Source organism: Selaginella moellendorffii, unplaced genomic scaffold, assembly GCF_000143415.4.
Source record: "Selaginella moellendorffii unplaced genomic scaffold, v1.0 SELMOscaffold_1, whole genome shotgun sequence".
Classification (NCBI taxonomy): domain Eukaryota; kingdom Viridiplantae; phylum Streptophyta; class Lycopodiopsida; order Selaginellales; family Selaginellaceae; genus Selaginella; species Selaginella moellendorffii.
Window position 1 is genome coordinate 2,612,851 of NW_003314262.1, and position 20,594 is coordinate 2,633,444.

General features: G+C 44.1%; 4 protein-coding genes, 1 long non-coding RNA gene and 1 pseudogene across 5 annotated transcripts; 4 read left to right on the plus strand and 2 right to left on the minus strand.

Moving 5' to 3' along the window:
• Positions 1–51: 51 nt before the first annotated feature.
• LOC112350574 lies at positions 52–655 on the minus strand. The gene is made up of 2 exons (XR_002993817.1): positions 525–655; positions 52–477 (listed from the first exon to the last, which is right to left on the minus strand). It is a non-coding gene; the product is annotated as an uncharacterized LOC112350574 (long non-coding RNA).
• Position 656: 1 nt separating this feature from the next.
• Positions 657–2,653, plus strand: LOC9657258 (peroxidase 29). Its single transcript, XM_002961469.2, has 3 exons — positions 657–1,586; positions 1,641–1,995; positions 2,072–2,653. The coding sequence occupies exons 1-3, from the start codon at positions 657–659 to the stop codon at positions 2,470–2,472; spliced, it is 1,686 nt and encodes a 561-aa protein (XP_002961515.2). The 3' UTR covers positions 2,473–2,653.
• A 1,000-nt stretch (positions 2,654–3,653) lies between these two features.
• Positions 3,654–5,362, plus strand: LOC9657259 (peroxidase 29). The gene is made up of 3 exons (XM_002961470.1): positions 3,654–4,241; positions 4,597–4,951; positions 5,028–5,362. Exons 1-3 carry the CDS (start codon positions 3,654–3,656, stop codon positions 5,360–5,362), a joined length of 1,278 nt encoding a protein of 425 aa, XP_002961516.1.
• A 6,139-nt stretch (positions 5,363–11,501) lies between these two features.
• LOC9657260 lies at positions 11,502–13,210 on the plus strand (annotated as a pseudogene).
• A 1,982-nt stretch (positions 13,211–15,192) lies between these two features.
• LOC9657262 (uncharacterized mitochondrial carrier C8C9.12c) lies at positions 15,193–17,680 on the minus strand. The gene is made up of 3 exons (XM_002961943.2): positions 17,662–17,680; positions 15,850–16,580; positions 15,193–15,584 (listed from the first exon to the last, which is right to left on the minus strand). Exons 1-3 carry the CDS (start codon positions 17,678–17,680, stop codon positions 15,378–15,380), a joined length of 957 nt encoding a protein of 318 aa, XP_002961989.2. The 3' UTR covers positions 15,193–15,377.
• LOC9630138 (peroxidase 29) lies at positions 17,679–19,363 on the plus strand. The gene is made up of 3 exons (XM_002961473.2): positions 17,679–18,242; positions 18,598–18,952; positions 19,029–19,363. The coding sequence occupies exons 1-3, from the start codon at positions 17,679–17,681 to the stop codon at positions 19,361–19,363; spliced, it is 1,254 nt and encodes a 417-aa protein (XP_002961519.2).
• Positions 19,364–20,594: the final 1,231 nt, after the last annotated feature.

Genomic DNA, 20,594 nt, shown 5'->3' on the forward strand with positions numbered 1-20,594 from the left:
GCGTTGCATTCATAGCAGCGATGTGATCGGGCCGCTAGCGACACTAAGAAGTAAGATCAAACACATCTCTTTGCTAATTTTGGGTATAACAAGCTGCACGTGATTTCATTGTGCAGGGACAGAGGGGTCAGGACCTCTCACGCTAAGTGCTCTACACAAGAGATGGCATTCATTCCGCACCGTCATACAAGCGCGAAAAGAAAAGGCTGGCCCGTCTGGCTCTGGTGGTGCTTGAAAAAGCAGGAGACCGTCTTTCCACGGAGGAGGGTCGTCGTTTTGCAGCGGCTTCTAGATTCTCTCAGTTCTCTTCCACCGTGGAACGTGGCTAAAGAGTGGAAGACAAGAGAACGAAGCTGATAGAGTTTTGCTCCCCTCGCCAGGAACCGAGGCCACTGGTAGTGGTCATTTCCTAACGCGAGCCACGAGGTTGAGGCAGGACAGTGGTGTGCATTGAATGCAAGAGTGCTGCTGTTACGACTGAGAGCGAGGTAACTTCTAGAGCAGGAAAAGCAGTGTCTTATTACCTCGTCTTTTCTTCCCATCCTAGAAGGAGCGAGAAGAGCGCCGCATCAAGAAGAGCGCAGCAACAAGAAGAGCGCCGTTGACAACAACGATCCTGGTTACTCCTTCAGCTGTGGAGACTGGTGAGTTTTATCATGAACTCTCTAGCAGCATTCTTCGCTGCTCTTTCCGGCAAGTACTTAGCTCGATCATTAGGAGGAGGTGCTAGAATGAAGACTTACAGGGGAATGCTGCTCCTTTCAGTGATGCTAGTAGCTACATTGTCTTGGGCAGCAAGGGAAACAAGCGAAGTCATGGAACCGGCGCACCATTGTCCGGACCACGACGACGGCGATTATTACAGGTGCAGAGGTAGATTTAACGGGGGTGGAGGTCCCAACATCGGTGATGGAAGTGGCGGTAACTTTGGTGGAGGCAACGGCGGTAACTTTGGTGGTGGTGGAGGAAACTTTGGAAACGGGGGAGGGCCTGGTTCCAACTTTGGGGGTGGAACTGGGGGGAGCTTTGGAAATGGCGGTGGTGGCCCGGGTTCCAACTTCGGGGGTGGTGGAAGCTTTGGGAATGGAGGTGGTGGCCCGGGTTCCAACTTTGGAGGTGGTGGTCCGGGTTCCAATTTTGGAGGTGGAAGTGGAGGGAGTTTTGGCAATGGAGGTGGTCCGGGTTCGAACTTTGGTGGTGGAAGTGGAGGGAATTTTGGCAATGGAGGTGGTCCGGGTTCTAACTTTGGTGGTGGAAGCGGAGGGAGTTTTGGCAGTCCTGGAGGGAACATCGGCAGTGGAGGAGGCAGCGGAATTGGTGGTGGAAGCGGAGGGAGTTTTGGCAGTCCTGGAGGGAACATCGGCAATGGAGGAGGCAGTGGAATTGGTTTTGGTAGCCCGAATGCTGGCGGAGGTGATGCGTCTGGGAGCAGCGGTGGTAACTCAGGTCTAAGAATCGGTTTCTACTCGTCATCGTGTCCAAATGCGGAGAGCATTGTGCGAGCTGCCTTCTCTGGAAATTTTATTACCGATCCAACAGCACCCGCAGCACTCCTTCGGCTGGCTTTTCACGACTGCCAAGTCGGGGTAAGCATTTTTCTCGTTTCCTTTTCATGCTTTTTTATACGTTTTGTTCTACAGGGTTGCGACGCGTCCATCTTGCTCGACTCGAAAGGTTCCATCAAAAGCGAGAGAGACTCGGACAAGAACTTTGGCATCCGCCGCTTGGATTTCATCGACAGGATCAAGTCGATGCTGGAGGCTGCCTGTCCGGGAGTCGTCTCGTGCGCGGACATCATCGTTCTGGTGGCCAGAGAATCCATCGTCTTCACCGGAGGCCCGACAATCCCCGTGCTCACAGGAAGAAGAGATGGCACAGCCGCTTCCAACGCCGCAGCCGACAGGCTGTTGCCTCCAGCAACCGTAAGCGTCGACAACTTCATCAGCCTCTTCGCATCCAAGGGCCTCTCTCTCGACGAAAGCGTTGCAATCATCGGTACGTTTCAAGGCTTTTCTTTCCAGCAAACTTTCCAAGGACGATTGATCCGAACTTCTGTACTTTTGCATTCCAGGAGCTCACACAATTGGAGTTGGGCACTGCGTCAACATTGTGAATCGGCTCTATCCAAACCAGGACAGTAAGATCGGCCTCCTGTTCGCGAGCCGGCTGAGAGTCCAGTGCCCGACGGCCAATCCCCGGATGCTCAACAACATTACAGTGATCAACAACGATATGACCAACCTCGTGTTTGACAACCAGTACTTCCGGGACCTTATGAACGGGCAGGGGCTCTTCACCATCGATTCGGAGCTTGCGCTGGACAGCCGCACGTCGCCAGTGGTGGCGCGCTTCTCCACGAACCAGCAGCTCTTCCTCGACACATTCTCTTCGGCTTTCGTCAAGCTCACGTCCAGCAATGTCTTGACGGGACAGAGTGGACAGGTTCGAAAGTACTGCCACTCGGTGAACTAGATTTATAGAGTATTGGGAGACGCCATTTTGGATGTTGCTTCTTGTTCAGAGTTTAGAAGTTGCATTTGGCTTCCACAAATATTCTATGGAGTTGTAGAATTAGTCTTTTGACTTAGCACTTATATGATATTTATGTTATTTTGGAAGATTTTGTTTGAGTAAAATTATTATTGAGAAAAAACAAGAGGTTTGTCATTTCAAAGTAGAATTTGTAAAAACTTTCCACTTTTCCATGAGAAGAACATGTAAGTTCAATTATTATCTTTGACTTTGTTTTAAAGATTATTTCTTGAGATAGCAAATAAACAAGAATGTATTGAAAAATAATTTTAAAGAATTCATAAAATAAAGTTAAAATTTAATGTTTTAAATTTGTATCAAGATTGGAAGATTTTGAAGTAAACCTCCCCAAAGTTATTGTTATTATTTTATATTGTTGTGGTATATATTTTACTAACAATATATTAATTGCAGAGATGAACAATTACTTGATACATATTGAAGGGAAGGATCCGATTTGCCCTCATGCCCAACTAAAGTGAGTGAAAGGTGTAATCTTGAACTTTGAAAAATAATTAAATTAAATTTCTTTCAAAAGTAAATTAAAACTTCAAAAAACAACTAAAAACATAACTTTTAATTTTTAAAATTAACAATTATATTAATTATTCTAAAAATATCATGTTCATGGCCAATTATGTATTTATAAATTAAAATTTCTTTGCAATTAACCTTTTAATCTTTATAATATATAAAAGCATCACTCACAGCATAAATATTAAAATAAAGAATGGGTTAACTTTTATTTGATGTAATGCCATTAATTGTTATTCCCTTTTGTCTATTTAGTTTCACAAATTTAATCTTGCTATATTTATTTATATTTTATTTTCAAAATTTAAATTAATATTAAAGTTGTGAGGCTTTTTATTATTATTGTAGTAAAATTTAATATCGAAAGGAGTTGTATTAAGGATAACTCTCAATTAATTATGCCTATAAAGTGTAATGTGGATTCCCATTTCACAACATCATTCCAACTAAAGTTTAAAGTTTTCATAATTATAATTAATATTACAATTCATCCTTTTAATTTTAATTAAACTAATTAAAAAGGCACCTTTTCGAAAATAAGTATAAATCTGTGGACCCAGAATGTGTACACTAGGGTTTATTGCATCATGAAGAGGAAGGCACAGGACGCAGAGATCCCCATGCTCGATGATCTGGAAGACGAGGTCCAAGGCGACGGATGGGAGTACGAGGGAGGCTTGGCTTGCCCTCCTTGGGACCCGGAAGCTCTCAAAAGCTTCTGTGCCATGGAGGACTGGTGTGGAGAGCCGGTGATGGCGAGAGTCAAGCCCAAAGAGCCCGCGAACAAGCCCAAGATTTCGAGCAATCCCGAGAGGCCAGAGACTCTGAGCAAGCCCAGTTCGAGCGAGCCCAAGAGGCCCAAGACTCCAAGCGAGCCCAAGCGGCCAAATATTTCGAGCGAGCCCAAGAGGCCCAAGACTTCGAGCGAGCCCAAGCGGGCAAAGGCTTCGAAAAGCTGTGGTGGTGAGGCCAAGACGAGGAAGAACGCGTCCGCAAAGGTGACGCCCGAGCTGCGAGCGCTGCTAGCGAAGGTGAGGGCTACGCTGCCCGAGCAAATCGACTGCCCGTGGTGTGGGCGCATCTGGTGCACGAGGTTCTACGATTTCAACAATCACAAGCCTGGGCAGCCCCGGTACCATTGTAAGCCATGCAAGCGGACCTGGACCAAAGACAAGGTGCCAAGGCCAAGGAGCAAAAGGCCAGCATTCTAGACCATCGATCCACATGTTTCTTCTCACCTTAGATCAAAGAATCATATACAAGGGAATTTGATTTACCAGAGTTTCTAGCTTACCTGGGCTGAGCTTAAAGGTGCCAGCGTTCTGTTTTTTTTTTTGTTTTTTTCTTTTCCTCGTTTCTTCATTTCTTGGCGTACCTCTGCGTTTTTTTTCCAACACTGACTCAGAGTATAAAGCAAGACCAATGTAAGGCAGAGTATTGCAACTTCAAACAGTGAGTATTTAATAATTTGCTTCCCAAGTGCGAGAAACAACTGTACGTTTATACGTTTTTATACGTTTTGTTCTATAGGGTTGCGACGCGTCCATCTTGCTCGACTCGAAAGGTTCCATCAAAAGCGAAAGAGACTCGGACAAGAACTTTGGCATCCGCCGCTTGGATTTCATCGACAGGATCAAGTTGATGCTGGAGGCCGCCTGTCCGGGAGTCGTCTCGTGCGCGGACATCATCGTTCTGGTGGCCAGAGAATCCATCGTCTTCACCAGAGGCCCGACAATCCCCATGCTCACAGGAAGAAGAGACAGCACAGCCGCTTCCAACGCCGCAGCCGACAGGCTGTTGCCTCCAGCAACCGTAAGCGTCGACAACTTCATCAGCCTCTTCGCATCCAAGGGCCTCTCTCTCGACGAAAGCGTTGCAATCATCGGTACGTCTCAAGGCTTTTCTTTCCAGCAAACTTTCCAAGGACAATTGATCCGAACTTCTGTACTTTTGCATTCCAGGAGCTCACACAATTGGAGTCGGGCACTGTGTCAACATTGTGAATCGGCTCTATCCAAACCAGGACAGTAAGATCAGTCTCCTGTTTGCGAGCCGGCTGAGAGTCCAGTGCCCGACGGCCAATCCCTGGATGCTCAACAACATTACAGTGATCAACAACGATATGACCAACCTCGTCTTTGACAACCAGTACTTCCGGGACCTTATAGCGCGCTTCTCCACGAACCAGCAGCTCTTCCTCAACACATTCTCTTCGGCTTTCGTCAAGCTCACGTCCAGCAATGTCTTGACAGGACAGAGTGGACAGGTTCGAAAGTACTGCCACTCAGTGAACTAGATTTATAGAGTATTGGGGAGATGCACTTTTGGATGTTGCTTCTTGTCAAGAGTTTAGAAGTTGCATTTGGCTTCCACAAATATTGAATGGAGTCAGCACTTACATGTTATTTTGGAAGATTTTGATAGAGTAAAATTATCATTGAAAAAAAACACAAAAATATTTTGAAAAATAATTTTAAAGAATTCATGAAATGAAGTGAAAATTTAATGTTTAAGATTTGTATCAAAATTAGAAGATCTTATAATAAACCTTTCCAAAGTTATTATTATTATTTTATATTGTTATGGTATGTAATTTACTAGTAATATATTAATTGCCGAGATAGATTGGTGGATATGGAGGAAAAGGATTTAGTTTGCCCTCAATAAGCCAGCCAAAGTAAGTGGGAGGAGTAATTTTGAACTTTGAAAAAAAAAATTTCTTTCAAAATTAAATTTGTGAGTGCATGGAATATGGAAAGGGAATACATGTGCATATCAATTAGCCCAAAAACCCTAGCATATATACAGGAGCGAGTGGTTCGGATTGAAACCAATCTGACGGCTACCAAAATCCCACTATGCTAATATTAATATACAGCATCGTAACCGTACACTTGGCCCTCATATCATCCCCTCCTCTCAGAATAATGGAAGACCATCAGGGTTCTCTTGTAGACGGGCCGGGATCTGGAGGAACATCAAGAGGAGGCATCGGTGGTTCTGTAGATGGTATTAACCGCTCCTGATCCCTTTGTATGAAGCGTTTCAACCATTGCACATGCACAATCTTTGGAGGATTAGCCTGCTGGACGTCATGCCGAACCTCATAAACTTGTGGTTCAACTTGCTGCAACACACAATACGGTCCTTTCCACTGTGCAAGGAGCCCCTTAGATAAACCACATACCGTAAGATGGGGAAAACGGACTAACACCAAATCATCCACTTTGTACTCCGCAGGTGGACGATGATGGGAGTTGTAGCGCCGTTGTTGTCCCACTTGTACGCAGTCTAAGTGTTCGGCAGACTCTGCTCGGACAAGTGGAAGAATGCTAGTCAAATATTGATCCCATGATCTAGCATCCGCAACTCATGGCAATCGCGAAGGTAAACTCAGCTCCGTTGGTAATATTGGATCATGACCATATAAGAGTTTATATGGTGAAGCACTAACAGAACTCTACACCCCAGTGACATATGCATACCAAAGAGACGGCAAATAACCATCCCAATCCGAATGCTGAAAGTTCACATACTTTGCAATCATCCCCTTGAACGTCTGAACGAGCCGTTCCACCAGACCGTCTGATTGTGGATGATAAACACTCGTGAAAGTGTGGCAAATCCCCAACCGAGACGTCAAAACATGAAATGCCTCAGCCATAAATGCGGGACCATTATCTGAAAGAATCCGCTCTGGACAAGAATGTTAGAACACCACTCGATTGAGGAGGAAGTATCCAACAGCAGTTGTAGAGGCACTAGCAAGAGCACCAACTTCCATCCAACGAGTCAAATAGTCAGAAGCAATAATAACATACTCATTGCCAGTAATCGACCATGGAAAAGGTCCCATAAGATCAAATGCCACCAACTCAAACGGACGGGAAATTGCAATTGACTCCAACCGTCCTTCCGCTGCCGGAGGGGGAGTATTACGAGCTTGGCACCAAATGCAGCTACGCACATACCAGATAATATCACGTTGCATCTCCGGCTAATAGAAAGACCTGCGTAGCTTCTCGATTACACGGCGATGTCCCATATGCCCACCTAGAACAGGAGAATCATGGTAGGCATGGAAAAACTACAGAATAAAGATAGAAGGCACCACCAGCCGTAAATGATCATCAAAATCTGTCCCCACAAAATAAAGAAGGCCATCTTTAAGACGATATTGAGAATGTAAATGCCGAAAAGGCAAGTCATCAGCAAGTGATGCAGGATTCTCAAACCCATCTCGAAGCCTTTGAATCCATGGCTCAATCTTTTGAGCCTCGCAAACCTCATCAAGCGAAGGTAGATCTTGCTCTGCACCTTGTGGACACTGAACATCAAGTATAGCAACTGCCGAAGGCACAGAATCCTTGTCTAGAAAATCCACAGATGCTGGAACAATAGGCTCATTAGAAATATGAGAGGAGAGTGAAGAAGGAAGAGGAGCTCGAGAAAGGGCATCAACATCAGCCATAAAACTCCCTGGGCGGTGAATAACATCAAAATCATATATGTGAAGCTTCAAAGCCCACCGAGCAGTACGACCAACTAGGTTCTTCCGCTTTAATAATGAAGTAACAGCAGCATGGTCACCTTCAAGTAACGTCTGAGAACCATGTAGATATGCATGAAGTTTCTCAAAACCCCAAACTGCTGCTAAACACTCCTCTGTCGTGGAGTAGTTCATCACTGCTAGTTGTAATGTACGGCTTATATATGCAATGGGATGGCGCTGATCAAGCACACTCGAGCTCTCTTGCATTAACACACCTCCAAGACCAATGTCAGAAGCATCTACTTGCAAAATAAAAGGTCGAGTGTAGTCAGGATATGCCAAAACCGGAGGAGTTGTCAATAATTCTTTGAGATCCCCGAATGCCCGCTCACAATCTGAAGACCAAATGAAAGATGACGTTGATGACTTTAGCAACGCTCGCAATGGTGCAGTGCGATCAGAAAGATGATCCACAAAACACCTGAGATACTGCACCTTGCCCAAGAAGCGCTGCACATCATTCACACACTTCGGAGTAGGGAACTTTAGAACAGCCACAAGTTTGTCAGGATCAACTTGCAAACCCTCACGAGAAATACGGCACCCAAAATAAGTTGTGTCCTTGGATCCAAACACACACTTCGACCGCTTCAGCTTTAAACCAATGTCACGTAGCCGATCCAACACTTTACAAACATCACAAACGTGCTCCTCCCACATCCCCTCTGAGTGAATCAAGACATCATCAATGAAATCAGCAATCACCTCCAGCATATTGCAAAGAACCTCGTCCATCATCTGTTGAAAAGTTGCTGGAGCATTGTTCAAACCAAATGGCATCACCAAGAACTCATACAAACCAAATGGTTTATGAAAAGCAATCTTAGGAATATCTTCTTCGACCATCAGTACTTGCTAGTACCCAGAAGCAAAATCTAGCTTGGTGAACCAACGACTTCGCCCCAAACGATCTAAGAGATCAGCAGTGTGAGGAAGAGGGTACACATCCGGGATCGTTATGTCATTTAACAGACGATAGTCGATGCAGAAACTAATACTCCTATCAGGCTTCGTCACAAGATGAGGTTCACATGCCCAAGGACTCCGCGACTTCCGAATAACACCCTTCTCCAACATCTTTTTGACATTTGCATGTAAAATCTTGATCTCCTTTGGTGACCAACGACGAACAGGAACCTTGATTGGACGAGCATCCCCAGTTGGAATTGGATGACGTGTGGCAATCTTGGCTCCAGACGATAGGTCAAAGTCAAAGAGATCAGAATACTCCTTCATGAGCTTGTCAACTGCTGCAACACATAGATCGTCGGAGGGATCGGAAAAGGGAAGAGCAGAACAAGATGGAAATACAGGAGGAAATAGTGGGGAAACAAAAGTAATGGAAGCAGAGGTAGAAGTAGAGGGACAAAAAGGTACTGAAGTGAGAGGAATGGATGAAACATAAGGAAGTACAAGACAAGGGGGAGAAGCCTCAAAGTCACATTTGGCATGATTGCGCTGCAACCAATCCATACCAAGAATGAGGTCAAAAGCTTGACTCGGCACCACCCACAACGATTGCAACTCAAGCTTGAGATTGCCCACACGCACAACCAGGTCTGCCTCATCCCGTGCACATGCATGTATACGGCCGTTGCCATAAAGAATGAAAACTGGTTCCGCCGCACGACGCAAGTGTAGACGACAATGTGTGGCAATAGGTTGAGCAATAGAAGATAAACTCGAACCTGTATCAACCAATACAAAGAGAATAATAAAAGACCTCTTGTTATAAAGACGAGCTTGGAAAGTAAACATTGGATGAACTGGTGCCAAGTGAACCCCTTGATGATACTCCTAAAAGAAAGATGGAGGGGTCACTGACTTATTCGCGTAAGGTTCCTCCATTACTCGCGTGACTCCTCGTTTCCCGGATGCATCTCAGTGTCCAAACCTTCCATTGCAGCAGCACCAACGGGACGTTACTGACGCCAAGGTCTCCACCCAGGAAATGGAGGTCGCCAATCCGGAAAACGCTGACAACGCCGATAAGTATGACCAACTTCATCACATGTTCAGCAGCGAACATCACGGCCACGACCACGTCCTCGCCCGTGACCTTGGACTCGAGCAGCAGCAGCATCAACCTCCATTGGAACAAGACCATCACCCACAGAAAGTGGAGCTGAAGGACGTGCAGCGAGAAGTGGAAGAGGCGATGTCTCATAACGTTGTGCCAAGTGAAGAGCATCATCAAGGGTGGTAGGAGCAAGTGCATGCACAAGTCCGACAAGATCTTGACAAAGTGCTGGCCACAACATTCCTAGCTTGATCCGCTCCGACATATTTGGCTCCGCACGAAGCAAAAGACTTCGGAAACGAACACCAAATTGCATCACCGACTCAGATGGCCCTTGGTGAAGACGATGCAATTCTTGGAAAGCATCATCACAGTTATCAGCATGTTCAAAGGCGCGTTTGAAGACATCCGAAAGAACACTCCAATCCCTGCGAGTGGCTGCTCCCAAACCGTTGTACCATTGCAACGCCGTCCCTTGGAGACATGTGGGAAACTCACGCAAACGTCAAGCATTATCCCAAGAATGATATGTGGCAATCACTGTAAAGTGATCGAACCAATGGTACACATCATATTTTAGCTTTTTGTCATTTTTTTTCTTTTGTTCTTTCTTTTTCATTCGTCTCCATGGCAGATCAACAATCTCCTCCTTTGACTCTGGAGCAGCAGTTAGTACAATTGCTTAATGCTATGTGCTTGCAATTGAACAACCAAACTTAGTTAATGGCGGCGTTCATGGCACATGGTACAACTCCTCTTACTCTTGGTGCCAATCCTTGTGTTCGGCCAAAGTTCTTTCACGGGAATCCTGGGGATGCAAAAAGCTAAATCTAAACCAAAATCATGAAAGGAAATAACAAAAGAAAGGAAATAGAAAAAACTAGATCTAGACAATGCAAAAGCTAGATCTAAATTGAAATCCCAAATCCAAGCACTCCCCAGGGACAATCAAAGGTGCCCCTCACCTCCACCAATGTAAGTGCATGGAATATAGAAAGGGAATATAGAAATGTGCATATCAATTAACCCAAAAACCCTAACTTATATATAGGAGTGAGTGGTTTGGATTGAAACCAATCCGACGGCTACCAAAATCCTACTACGTTAATATTAGTATATGGCATCATAATCGTACATTTGGCCCTCACAAATTAAAATTTCAGAAAATAACTAAAAATATAGCTTTTACTTTTTTAAATTAACAATTATATATATTATTCTAAAGATATTGTGTTCATGGCCAAGTATGTATTTATAAATTAAATTTTCTTTGCAATTAACCTTTTAATCTCTATAATATATAAAAACATCACTCACAACCTAAATATTAGGATGAAGAGTGGGCTTAAGTTTTATTTAATGTAGTGCTATTAATTATTTTTCCCTAATGTTTATCTAGTTTCACAAATTTAATCTTGCTATATTTACTTTTATTTTATTTGCACAAATCAAATGAATATTAAAGTTGTGAGGCTTTTTATTGTTATTATAGCAAAATGTAATATCAAAAGGAGTTGTATTAAGGATAACTCTTAATTAATTATGCTTCTAAAGTTCTCTTACTGTTAGCATGGAAATCAGGGATGGGTGTTTTGCATGGCTTCGTGCCTAGAATTTCCAAATACAAAGCCTTTTTTTTAATCTAAATGCTCTTCAGTATTAATACTGCCTTGCAAGACTGAAAGTGCAATGTGGATTCCCATTTTGCAACATCATTCCAACTAAAGTTTAAAGTTAGCATAATTATAAATAATATTACAAGTCATCCTTTTCATTTTTAATTAAACTAATTAAAAAGGCACCTTTTTGAGAATAAGTATAAATGTGTGGACCCAGAATGTGTACACTAGGGTTTATTGCATCATGAAGAGAAAGGCGCAGGACGCAGAGATCCCCATGCTCGATGATCTGGAAGACGAGGTCCAAGGCGACGGATGGGAGTACGAGGGAGGCTTGGCTTGCCCTCCTTGGGACCCGGAAGCTCTCAAAAGCTTCTGTGCCATGGAGGACTGGTGTGGAGAGCCGGTGATGGCGAGAGTCAAGCCCAAAGAGCCCGCGAACAAGCCCAAGATTTCGAGCAATCCCGAGAGGCCAGAGACTCTGAGCAAGCCCAAGAGAAAGAGTTCGAGCGAGCCCAAGAGGCCCAAGACTCCAAGCGAGCCCAAGCGGCCAAATATTTCGAGCGAGCCCAAGAGGCCCAAGACTTCGAGCGAGCCCAAGCGGGCAAAGGCTTCGAAAAGCTGTGGTGGTGAGGCCAAGACGAGGAAGAACGCGTCCGCAAAGGTGACGCCCGAGCTGCGAGCGCTGCTAGCGAAGGTGAGGGCTACGCTGCCCGAGCAAATCGACTGCCCGTGGTGTGGGCGCATCTGGTGCACGAGGTTCTACGATTTCAACAATTACAAGCCTGGGCAGCCGAGGTACCACTGTAAGCCATGCAAGCTTACCTGGACCAAAGACAAGGTGCCAAGGCCAAGGAGCAAAAGGCCAGCATTCTAGACCATCGATCCACATGTTTCTTCTCACCTTAGATCAAAGAATCATATACAAGGGAATTTGATTTACCAGAGTTTCTAGCTTACCTGGGCTGAGCTTAAAGGTGCCAGCGTTCTGTTTTTTTTTTTGTTTTTTTCTTTTCCTCGTTTCTTCATTTCTTGGCGTACCTCTGCGTTTTTTTTCCAACACTGACTCAGAGTATAAAGCAAGACCAATGTAAGGCAGAGTATTGCAACTTCAAACAGTGAGTATTTAATAATTTGCTTCCCAAGTGCGAGAAACAACTGTACGTTTATACGTTTTTATACGTTTTGTTCTATAGGGTTGCGACGCGTCCATCTTGCTCGACTCGAAAGGTTCCATCAAAAGCGAAAGAGACTCGGACAAGAACTTTGGCATCCGCCGCTTGGATTTCATCAACAGGATCATGGAGGCCGCCTGTCCGGGAGTCGTCTCGTGCGCGGACATCATCGTTCTGGTGGCCAGAGAATCCATCGTCTTCACCGGAGGCCCGACAATCCCCATGCTCACAGGAAGAAGAGACAGCACAGCCGCTTCCAACGCCGCAGCCGACAGGCTGTTGCCTCCAGCAACCGTAAGCGTCGACAACTTCATCAGCCTCTTCGCATCCAAGGGCCTCTCTCTCGACGAAAGCGTTGCAATCATCGGTACGTCTCAAGGCTTTTCTTTCCAGCAAACTTTCCAAGGACAATTGATCCGAACTTCTGTACTTTTGCATTCCAGGAGCTCACACAATTGGAGTCGGGCACTGTGTCAACATTGTGAATCGGCTCTATCCAAACCAGGACAGTAAGATCAGTCTCCTGTTTGCGAGCCGGCTGAGAGTCCAGTGCCCGACGGCCAATCCCTGGATGCTCAACAACATTACAGTGATCAACAACGATATGACCAACCTCGTCTTTGACAACCAGTACTTCCGGGACCTTATAGCGCGCTTCTCCACGAACCAGTAGCTCTTCCTCGACACATTCTCTTCAGCTTTCGTCAAGCTCACGTCCAGCAATGTCTTGACAGGACAGAGTGGACAGGTTCGAAAGTACTGCCACTCAGTGAACTAGATTTATAGAGTATTGGGGAGATGCACTTTTGGATGTTGCTTCTTGTCAAGAGTTTAGAAGTTGCATTTGGCTTCCACAAATATTGAATGGAGTCAGCACTTATATGTTATTTTGGAAGATTTTGATAGAGTAAAATTATCATTGAAAAAAAACACAAAAATATTTTGAAAAATAATTTTAAAGAATTCATGAAATGAAGTTAAAATTTAATGTTTAAGATTTGTATCAAAATTAAAAGATCTTATAATAAACCTTTCCAAAGTTATTATTATTATTTTATATTGTTATGGTATGTAATTTACTAGTAATATATTAATTGCCGAGATAGATTGGTGGATATGGAGGAAAAGGATTTAGTTTGCCCTCAATAAGCCAGCCAAAGTAAGTGGGAGGAGTAATTTTGAACTTTGAAAAAAAAAATTTCTTTCAAAATTAAATTAAAACTTCAGAAAATAACTAAAAATATAGCTTTTACTTTTTTAATTTAACAATTATATATATTATTCTAAAGATTGTGTTGGCCAAGTATGTATTTATAAATTAAATTTTCTTTGCAATTAACCTTTTAATCTCTATAATATATAAAAAACAATCACTCACAGCCTAAATATTAGGATGAAGAGTGAGCTTAAGTTTTATTTAATGTAGTGCTATTAATTATTATTCTCTTTTGTCTATCTAGTTTCACAAATTTAATCTTGCTATATTTATTTATATTTTATTTGCACAAGTTATATTAATATTAAAGTTGTGAGGCTTTTTGCTGTTATTATAGCAAGATTTAATATCAAAGGGAGTTGCATTAAGGATAACTCTTAATTAATTATGCTTTTAAAGTTCTTTTACTATTAGCATGGAAATCAGCGATGGGTGTTTTGCATGGCTTCGTGCCTGGAATTTCCAAATACAAAGCCTTTTCTTGATCCAAATGCTCTTCAGTATTAATACTGCCTTTCAAGACTGAAAGTGTAATGTGGCTTCCCATTTCACAACATCATTCCAACTAAAGCTTAAAGTTAGCATAATTATAATTAATATTACAATTCATTTTCATTTTAATTAAACTAATTAAAAAGGCACCTTTTTGAGAATAAGTATAAATGTGTGGACCCAGAATGTGTACACTAGGGTTTATTGCATCATGAAGAGGAAGGCACAGGACGCAGAGATCCCCATGCTAGATGATCTGGAAGACGAGGTCCAAGGCGACGGATGGGAGTACGAGGGAGGCTTGGCTTGCCCTCCTTGGGACCCGGAAGCTCTCGAAAGCTTCTGCGCCATGGACGACTGGTGTGGAGAGCCGGTGATGGCGAGAGTCAAGCCCAAAGAGCCCGCGAACAAGCCCAAGATTTCGAGCGAGCCCGAGAGGCCAGCGACTCTGAGCAAGCCCAAGAGAAAGAGTTCGAGCGAGCCCAAAAGGCCCAAGACTTCGAGCGTGCCCAAGAGGCCCAAGACTCCGAGCGAGCCCAAGCGGCCAAAGGCTTCGAAAAGCTGTGGTGGTGAGGCCAAGACGAGGAAGAACGCGTCCGCAAAGGTGACGCCCGAGCTGCGAGCGCTGCTAGCGAAGGTGAGAGCTACGCTGCCCGAGCAAATCGACTGCCCGTGGTGTGGGCGCATCTGGTGCACGAGGTTCTACGATTTCAACAATTACAAGCCTGGGCAGCCGAGGTACCACTGTAAGCCATGCAAGCTTACCTGGACCAAAGACAAGGTGCCAAGGCCAAGGAGCAAAAGGCTAGCATTCTAGACCATCGATCCACATGTTTCTTCTCACCTTAGATCAAAGAATCATATACAAACTTTTCTTACACGCTCGCTCATTGGAGTTTGTCTGTGAGCGCGTTGTTGGCACTGGAAAGAAAGAACGAAGGGGAATTTGATTTACCAGAATTTCTAGCTTGCTACACCCACTTGGAATATCAGAAATGAAGAAACGAGGAAAAGAAAAGAAAACAGAACGCTACGTTTATACACCACGCATCTTTAAAATTTTAAAGCTTTTTGGATTCATAGTATAAAGCAAGAACAATGTAGGCAAAGTATTGCAACTTCAAACAGTAGAGTCTTTCATAATTTGCTTCCCAAGTGCGAGAAACAACTGTAAAATTTCCAGTGTCAAAATTTTCGAAGAGCCAATACAAAGAATCTCGTGATGCTCTGCGAGGCATCAATCCGAGCCATGACTCGCGTTCCAACTTTGCAGGAAGCTCTTACCGGCTTCGTACGTGGACCAGCTGATGGCTGCCGCAGGAGTGTGAAACAAAACTCTAGGCTTTAACCCCTTGAACAGGGCCGCCGAGCCCTCATGGCGAACAATCTCCTTCACCACTTGTGTGACGGAGCTGGTTGAATACTTGGTTGCACCGCAAACACCCTGAGAACAGCCACATCCAGAATTCAGAGCCATCGCAACTAAACTAGCATATGAAACGAACACTCATCTACATGCACAAGCATCCTAGAACTCAAGAAAGAAACGGTAAACCAGACCACAAGAACCAACACTATAAACTCTAAACAAAAAATACAACTCTGTGAAAGCAAAACTTTCAACTTCCAATCATCTAAGAAGAGTGGAACAAAGAAACAACTGAAAGCTTGATGAAACACTCGCTCTCAGAGAGAAAAGAGACACATACCTGGCACTGGAGCCTCGTCTTGACAACATCAAACGGGGTAGTGATCCCACTCGCCAGCGCTCCGGCGGTGCCACCGGCGGCAACATGCGTCAACAAGTGATCGTCCCCAGCCTGATCCGGATACAACTCGGACAAGATCTTCTTGGCAGCCTCATACGCCGCAAAGTGTACCCCGGTGAACGGAATGTTCATCAAAACCGTGGTCCTGTACGAGGCGTAGAACCCCGCAAGCCCCTCGCTCCTGTAAATCCTCGCAACGCAGTCCGCCACCCCCTGGTATGGACTCCGGCTTAGCTGCAACCGCTGCTTCACCACGTCCATGGGCGTGAGCACCGTGTCGCTAGCGACGGTAGCGCAAGCCCCGGACGCCATATGAGCTAGAGGCTGGTGGCCATCGCGGTTGCCTCCAAACTTCTCCTTGAAGAACTCGTAGCATCCAAAGTAGACCGCGTGGGACGGCCCAGCGCCGAGAACCATGGCTCCCAATCCCCGGTAGAACCCCGCCAGACCTTCCAGGCGCATGATCGATCCCACTGCCTTGGTGAGCGATGGAACTGGGGAGCCGCACGGGCAGGACGAAGGAGCCGATAGCATCTGCACGCGCGTCTTGACAGTGTCGACCGGGAACATTGCCATGTGCTCTACCACGCTGGCGATGGATCCCGCCAGCATGTATTGCCGAAATCCCAGGCCATCGTGGGGATCTTTCTCCTCTAGCGTAGGCGGCGCCGCTGATGGACAGCGGGAGATTTGTCTCTACTGCCATTGCATTTGGCTTCCACAAATATTGTATGGAGTAGTAGGATTAGTCTTTTGACTCAGCACTTAAGCGCCGTGCCATTGAAGGTGTCGCTTCTCTCCAGATTGAAGCAGCGCTCCTCGCAGCGATGGTCGCAAGTTAATGATATTTATGTTATTTTGGAAGATTTTGTTTGAGTAAAATTATCATTTGGAAAAAATACAAAAATATATTGAAAAATACAATGAAGTTAAAATTTAATGTTTAAGATTTATATCATTAGAAGATCTCCCCAAAGTTATTGTTATTATTTTATATTGTTATGATATGTAATTTATTACTAATATATTATTTGCCGAAATGGACATTTATTTGGCAGATATTCAAGAGAAGCATCCGATTTACCCTTTATATACCAACCAAAGTAAATGAGAGGTGTAGTTTTGAACTTTAAAGAAAAAATGAATTAATTTTATTTCAAAATTAAATAAAAACTTCAAAAATTAACTATAAATTATAAATTTTAATTATTTAAATTAGAAATTATATAGATTATTCTATAGATATCATGTTCATGTATTTAGAAATTAAATTGTTTTTGCAATTGCCCTTTTAATCTCTATAATATATAAAGCATCACTCACAGTATAAATGTCAGGATGAAAAGTTATTCTTAATACAACTCTTTTGGTTATTAAATTTTGCTATAATAACAATCAAAAGCCTCACAACTTTCATATTAATTTAACGTGTGCAAATAAAATATAAATAAATATAGCAAGATTAAATTTATGAAATTAGATAGACAAGAGGAAACACTAATTAATGGCACTATATCAAATAAAATTTAAGTAAATAAATTTATTTGCACAAGTATTTGCACAATATGGATTCCCATTTCACAACATCATTCCAACTAAAGTTTAAAGTTTTCATAATTATAATTAATATTACAATTCATCCTTTTAATTTTAATTAAACTAATTAAAAAGGCACCTTTTCGAAAATAAGTATAAATCTGTGGACCCAGAATGTGTACACTAGGGTTTATTGCATCATGAAGAGGAAGGCACAGGACGCAGAGATCCCCATGCTCGATGATCTGGAAGACGAGGTCCAAGGCGACGGATGGGAGTACGAGGGAGGCTTGGCTTGCCCTCCTTGGGACCCGGAAGCTCTCAAAAGCTTCTGTGCCATGGAGGACTGGTGTGGAGAGCCGGTGATGGCGAGAGTCAAGCCCAAAGAGCCCGCGAACAAGCCCAAGATTTCGAGCAATCCCGAGAGGCCAGAGACTCTGAGCAAGCCCAAGAGAAAGAGTTCGAGCGAGCCCAAGAGGCCCAAGACTCCAAGCGAGCCCAAGCGGCCAAATATTTCGAGCGAGCCCAAGAGGCCCAAGACTTCGAGCGAGCCCAAGCGGGCAAAGGCTTCGAAAAGCTGTGGTGGTGAGGCCAAGACGAGGAAGAACGCGTCCGCAAAGGTGACGCCCGAGCTGCGAGCGCTGCTAGCGAAGGTGAGGGCTACGCTGCCCGAGCAAATCGACTGCCCGTGGTGTGGGCGCATCTGGTGCACGAGGTTCTACGATTTCAACAATTACAAGCCTGGGCAGCCGAGGTACCACTGTAAGCCATGCAAGCTTACCTGGACCAAAGACAAGGTGCCAAGGCCAAGGAGCAAAAGGCCAGCATTCTAGACCATCGATCCACATGTTTCTTCTCACCTTAGATCAAAGAATCATATACAAGGGAATTTGATTTACCAGAGTTTCTAGCTTACCTGGGCTGAGCTTAAAGGTGCCAGCGTTCTGTTTTTTTTTTTGTTTTTTTCTTTTCCTCGTTTCTTCATTTCTTGGCGTACCTCTGCGTTTTTTTTCCAACACTGACTCAGAGTATAAAGCAAGACCAATGTAAGGCAGAGTATTGCAACTTCAAACAGTGAGTATTTAATAATTTGCTTCCCAAGTGCGAGAAACAACTGTACGTTTATACGTTTTTATACGTTTTGTTCTATAGGGTTGCGACGCGTCCATCTTGCTCGACTCGAAAGGTTCCATCAAAAGCGAAAGAGACTCGGACAAGAACTTTGGCATCCGCCGCTTGGATTTCATCGACAGGATCAAGTTGATGCTGGAGGCCGCCTGTCCGGGAGTCGTCTCGTGCGCGGACATCATCGTTCTGGTGGCCAGAGAATCCATCGTCTTCACCGGAGGCCCGACAATCCCCATGCTCACAGGAAGAAGAGACAGCACAGCCGCTTCCAACGCCGCAGCCGACAGGCTGTTGCCTCCAGCAACCGTAAGCGTCGACAACTTCATCAGCCTCTTCGCATCCAAGGGCCTCTCTCTCGACGAAAGCGTTGCAATCATCGGTACGTCTCAAGGCTTTTCTTTCCAGCAAACTTTCCAAGGACAATTGATCCGAACTTCTGTACTTTTGCATTCCAGGAGCTCACACAATTGGAGTCGGGCACTGTGTCAACATTGTGAATCGGCTCTATCCAAACCAGGACAGTAAGATCAGTCTCCTGTTTGCGAGCCGGCTGAGAGTCCAGTGCCCGACGGCCAATCCCTGGATGCTCAACAACATTACAGTGATCAACAACGATATGACCAACCTCGTCTTTGACAACCAGTACTTCCGGGACCTTATAGCGCGCTTCTCCACGAACCAGCAGCTCTTCCTCAACACATTCTCTTCGGCTTTCGTCAAGCTCACGTCCAGCAATGTCTTGACAGGACAGAGTGGACAGGTTCGAAAGTACTGCCACTCAGTGAACTAGATTTATAGAGTATTGGGGAGATGCACTTTTGGATGTTGCTTCTTGTCAAGAGTTTAGAAGTTGCATTTGGCTTCCACAAATATTGAATGGAGTCAGCACTTACATGTTATTTTGGAAGATTTTGATAGAGTAAAATTATCATTGAAAAAAAACACAAAAATATTTTGAAAAATAATTTTAAAGAATTCATGAAATGAAGTTAAAATTTAATGTTTAAGATTTGTATCAAAATTAGAAGATCTTATAATAAACCTTTCCAAAGTTATTATTATTATTTTATATTGTTATGGTATGTAATTTACTAGTAATATATTAATTGCCGAGATAGATTGGTGGATATGGAGGAAAAGGATTTAGTTTGCCCTCAATAAGCCAGCCAAAGTAAGTGGGAGGAGTAATTTTGAACTTTGAAAAAAAAAATTTCTTTCAAAATTAAATTTGTGAGTGCATGGAATATGGAAAGGGAATACATGTGCATATCAATTAGCCCAAAAACCCTAGCATATATACAGGAGCGAGTGGTTCGGATTGAAACCAATCTGACGGCTACACTATGCTAATATTAATATACAGCATCGTAACCGTACACTTGGCCCTCATATCATCCCCTCCTCTCAGAATAATGGAAGACCATCAGGGTTCTCTTGTAGACGGGCCGGGATCTGGAGGAACATCAAGAGGAGGCATCGGTGGTTCTGTAGATGGTATTAACCGCTCCTGATCCCTTTGTATAAAGCGTTTCAACCGTTGCACATGCACAATCTTTGGAGGATCGGCCTGCTGGACGTCATGCCGAACCTCATAAACTTGTGGTTCAACTTGCTGCAACACACAATACGGTCCTTTCCACTGTGCAAGGAGCCCCTTAGATAAACCACATACCGTAAGATGGGGAAAACGGACTAACACCAAATCATCCACTTTGTACTCCGTAGGTGGACGATGATGGGAGTTGTAGCGCTGTTGTTGTCCCACTTGTATGCAGTCTAAGTGTTCGGCAGACTCTGCTCGGACAAGTGGAAGAATGCTAGTCAAATATTGATCCCATGATCTAGCATCCGCAACTCATGGCAATCGCGAAGGTAAACTCAGCTCCATTGGTAATATTGGATCATGACCATATAGGAGTTTATATGGTGAAGCACTAATAGACCTCTACACCCCAGTGACATATGCATACCAAAGAGACGGTAAATAACCATCCCAATCCGAATGCTGAAAGTTCACATAC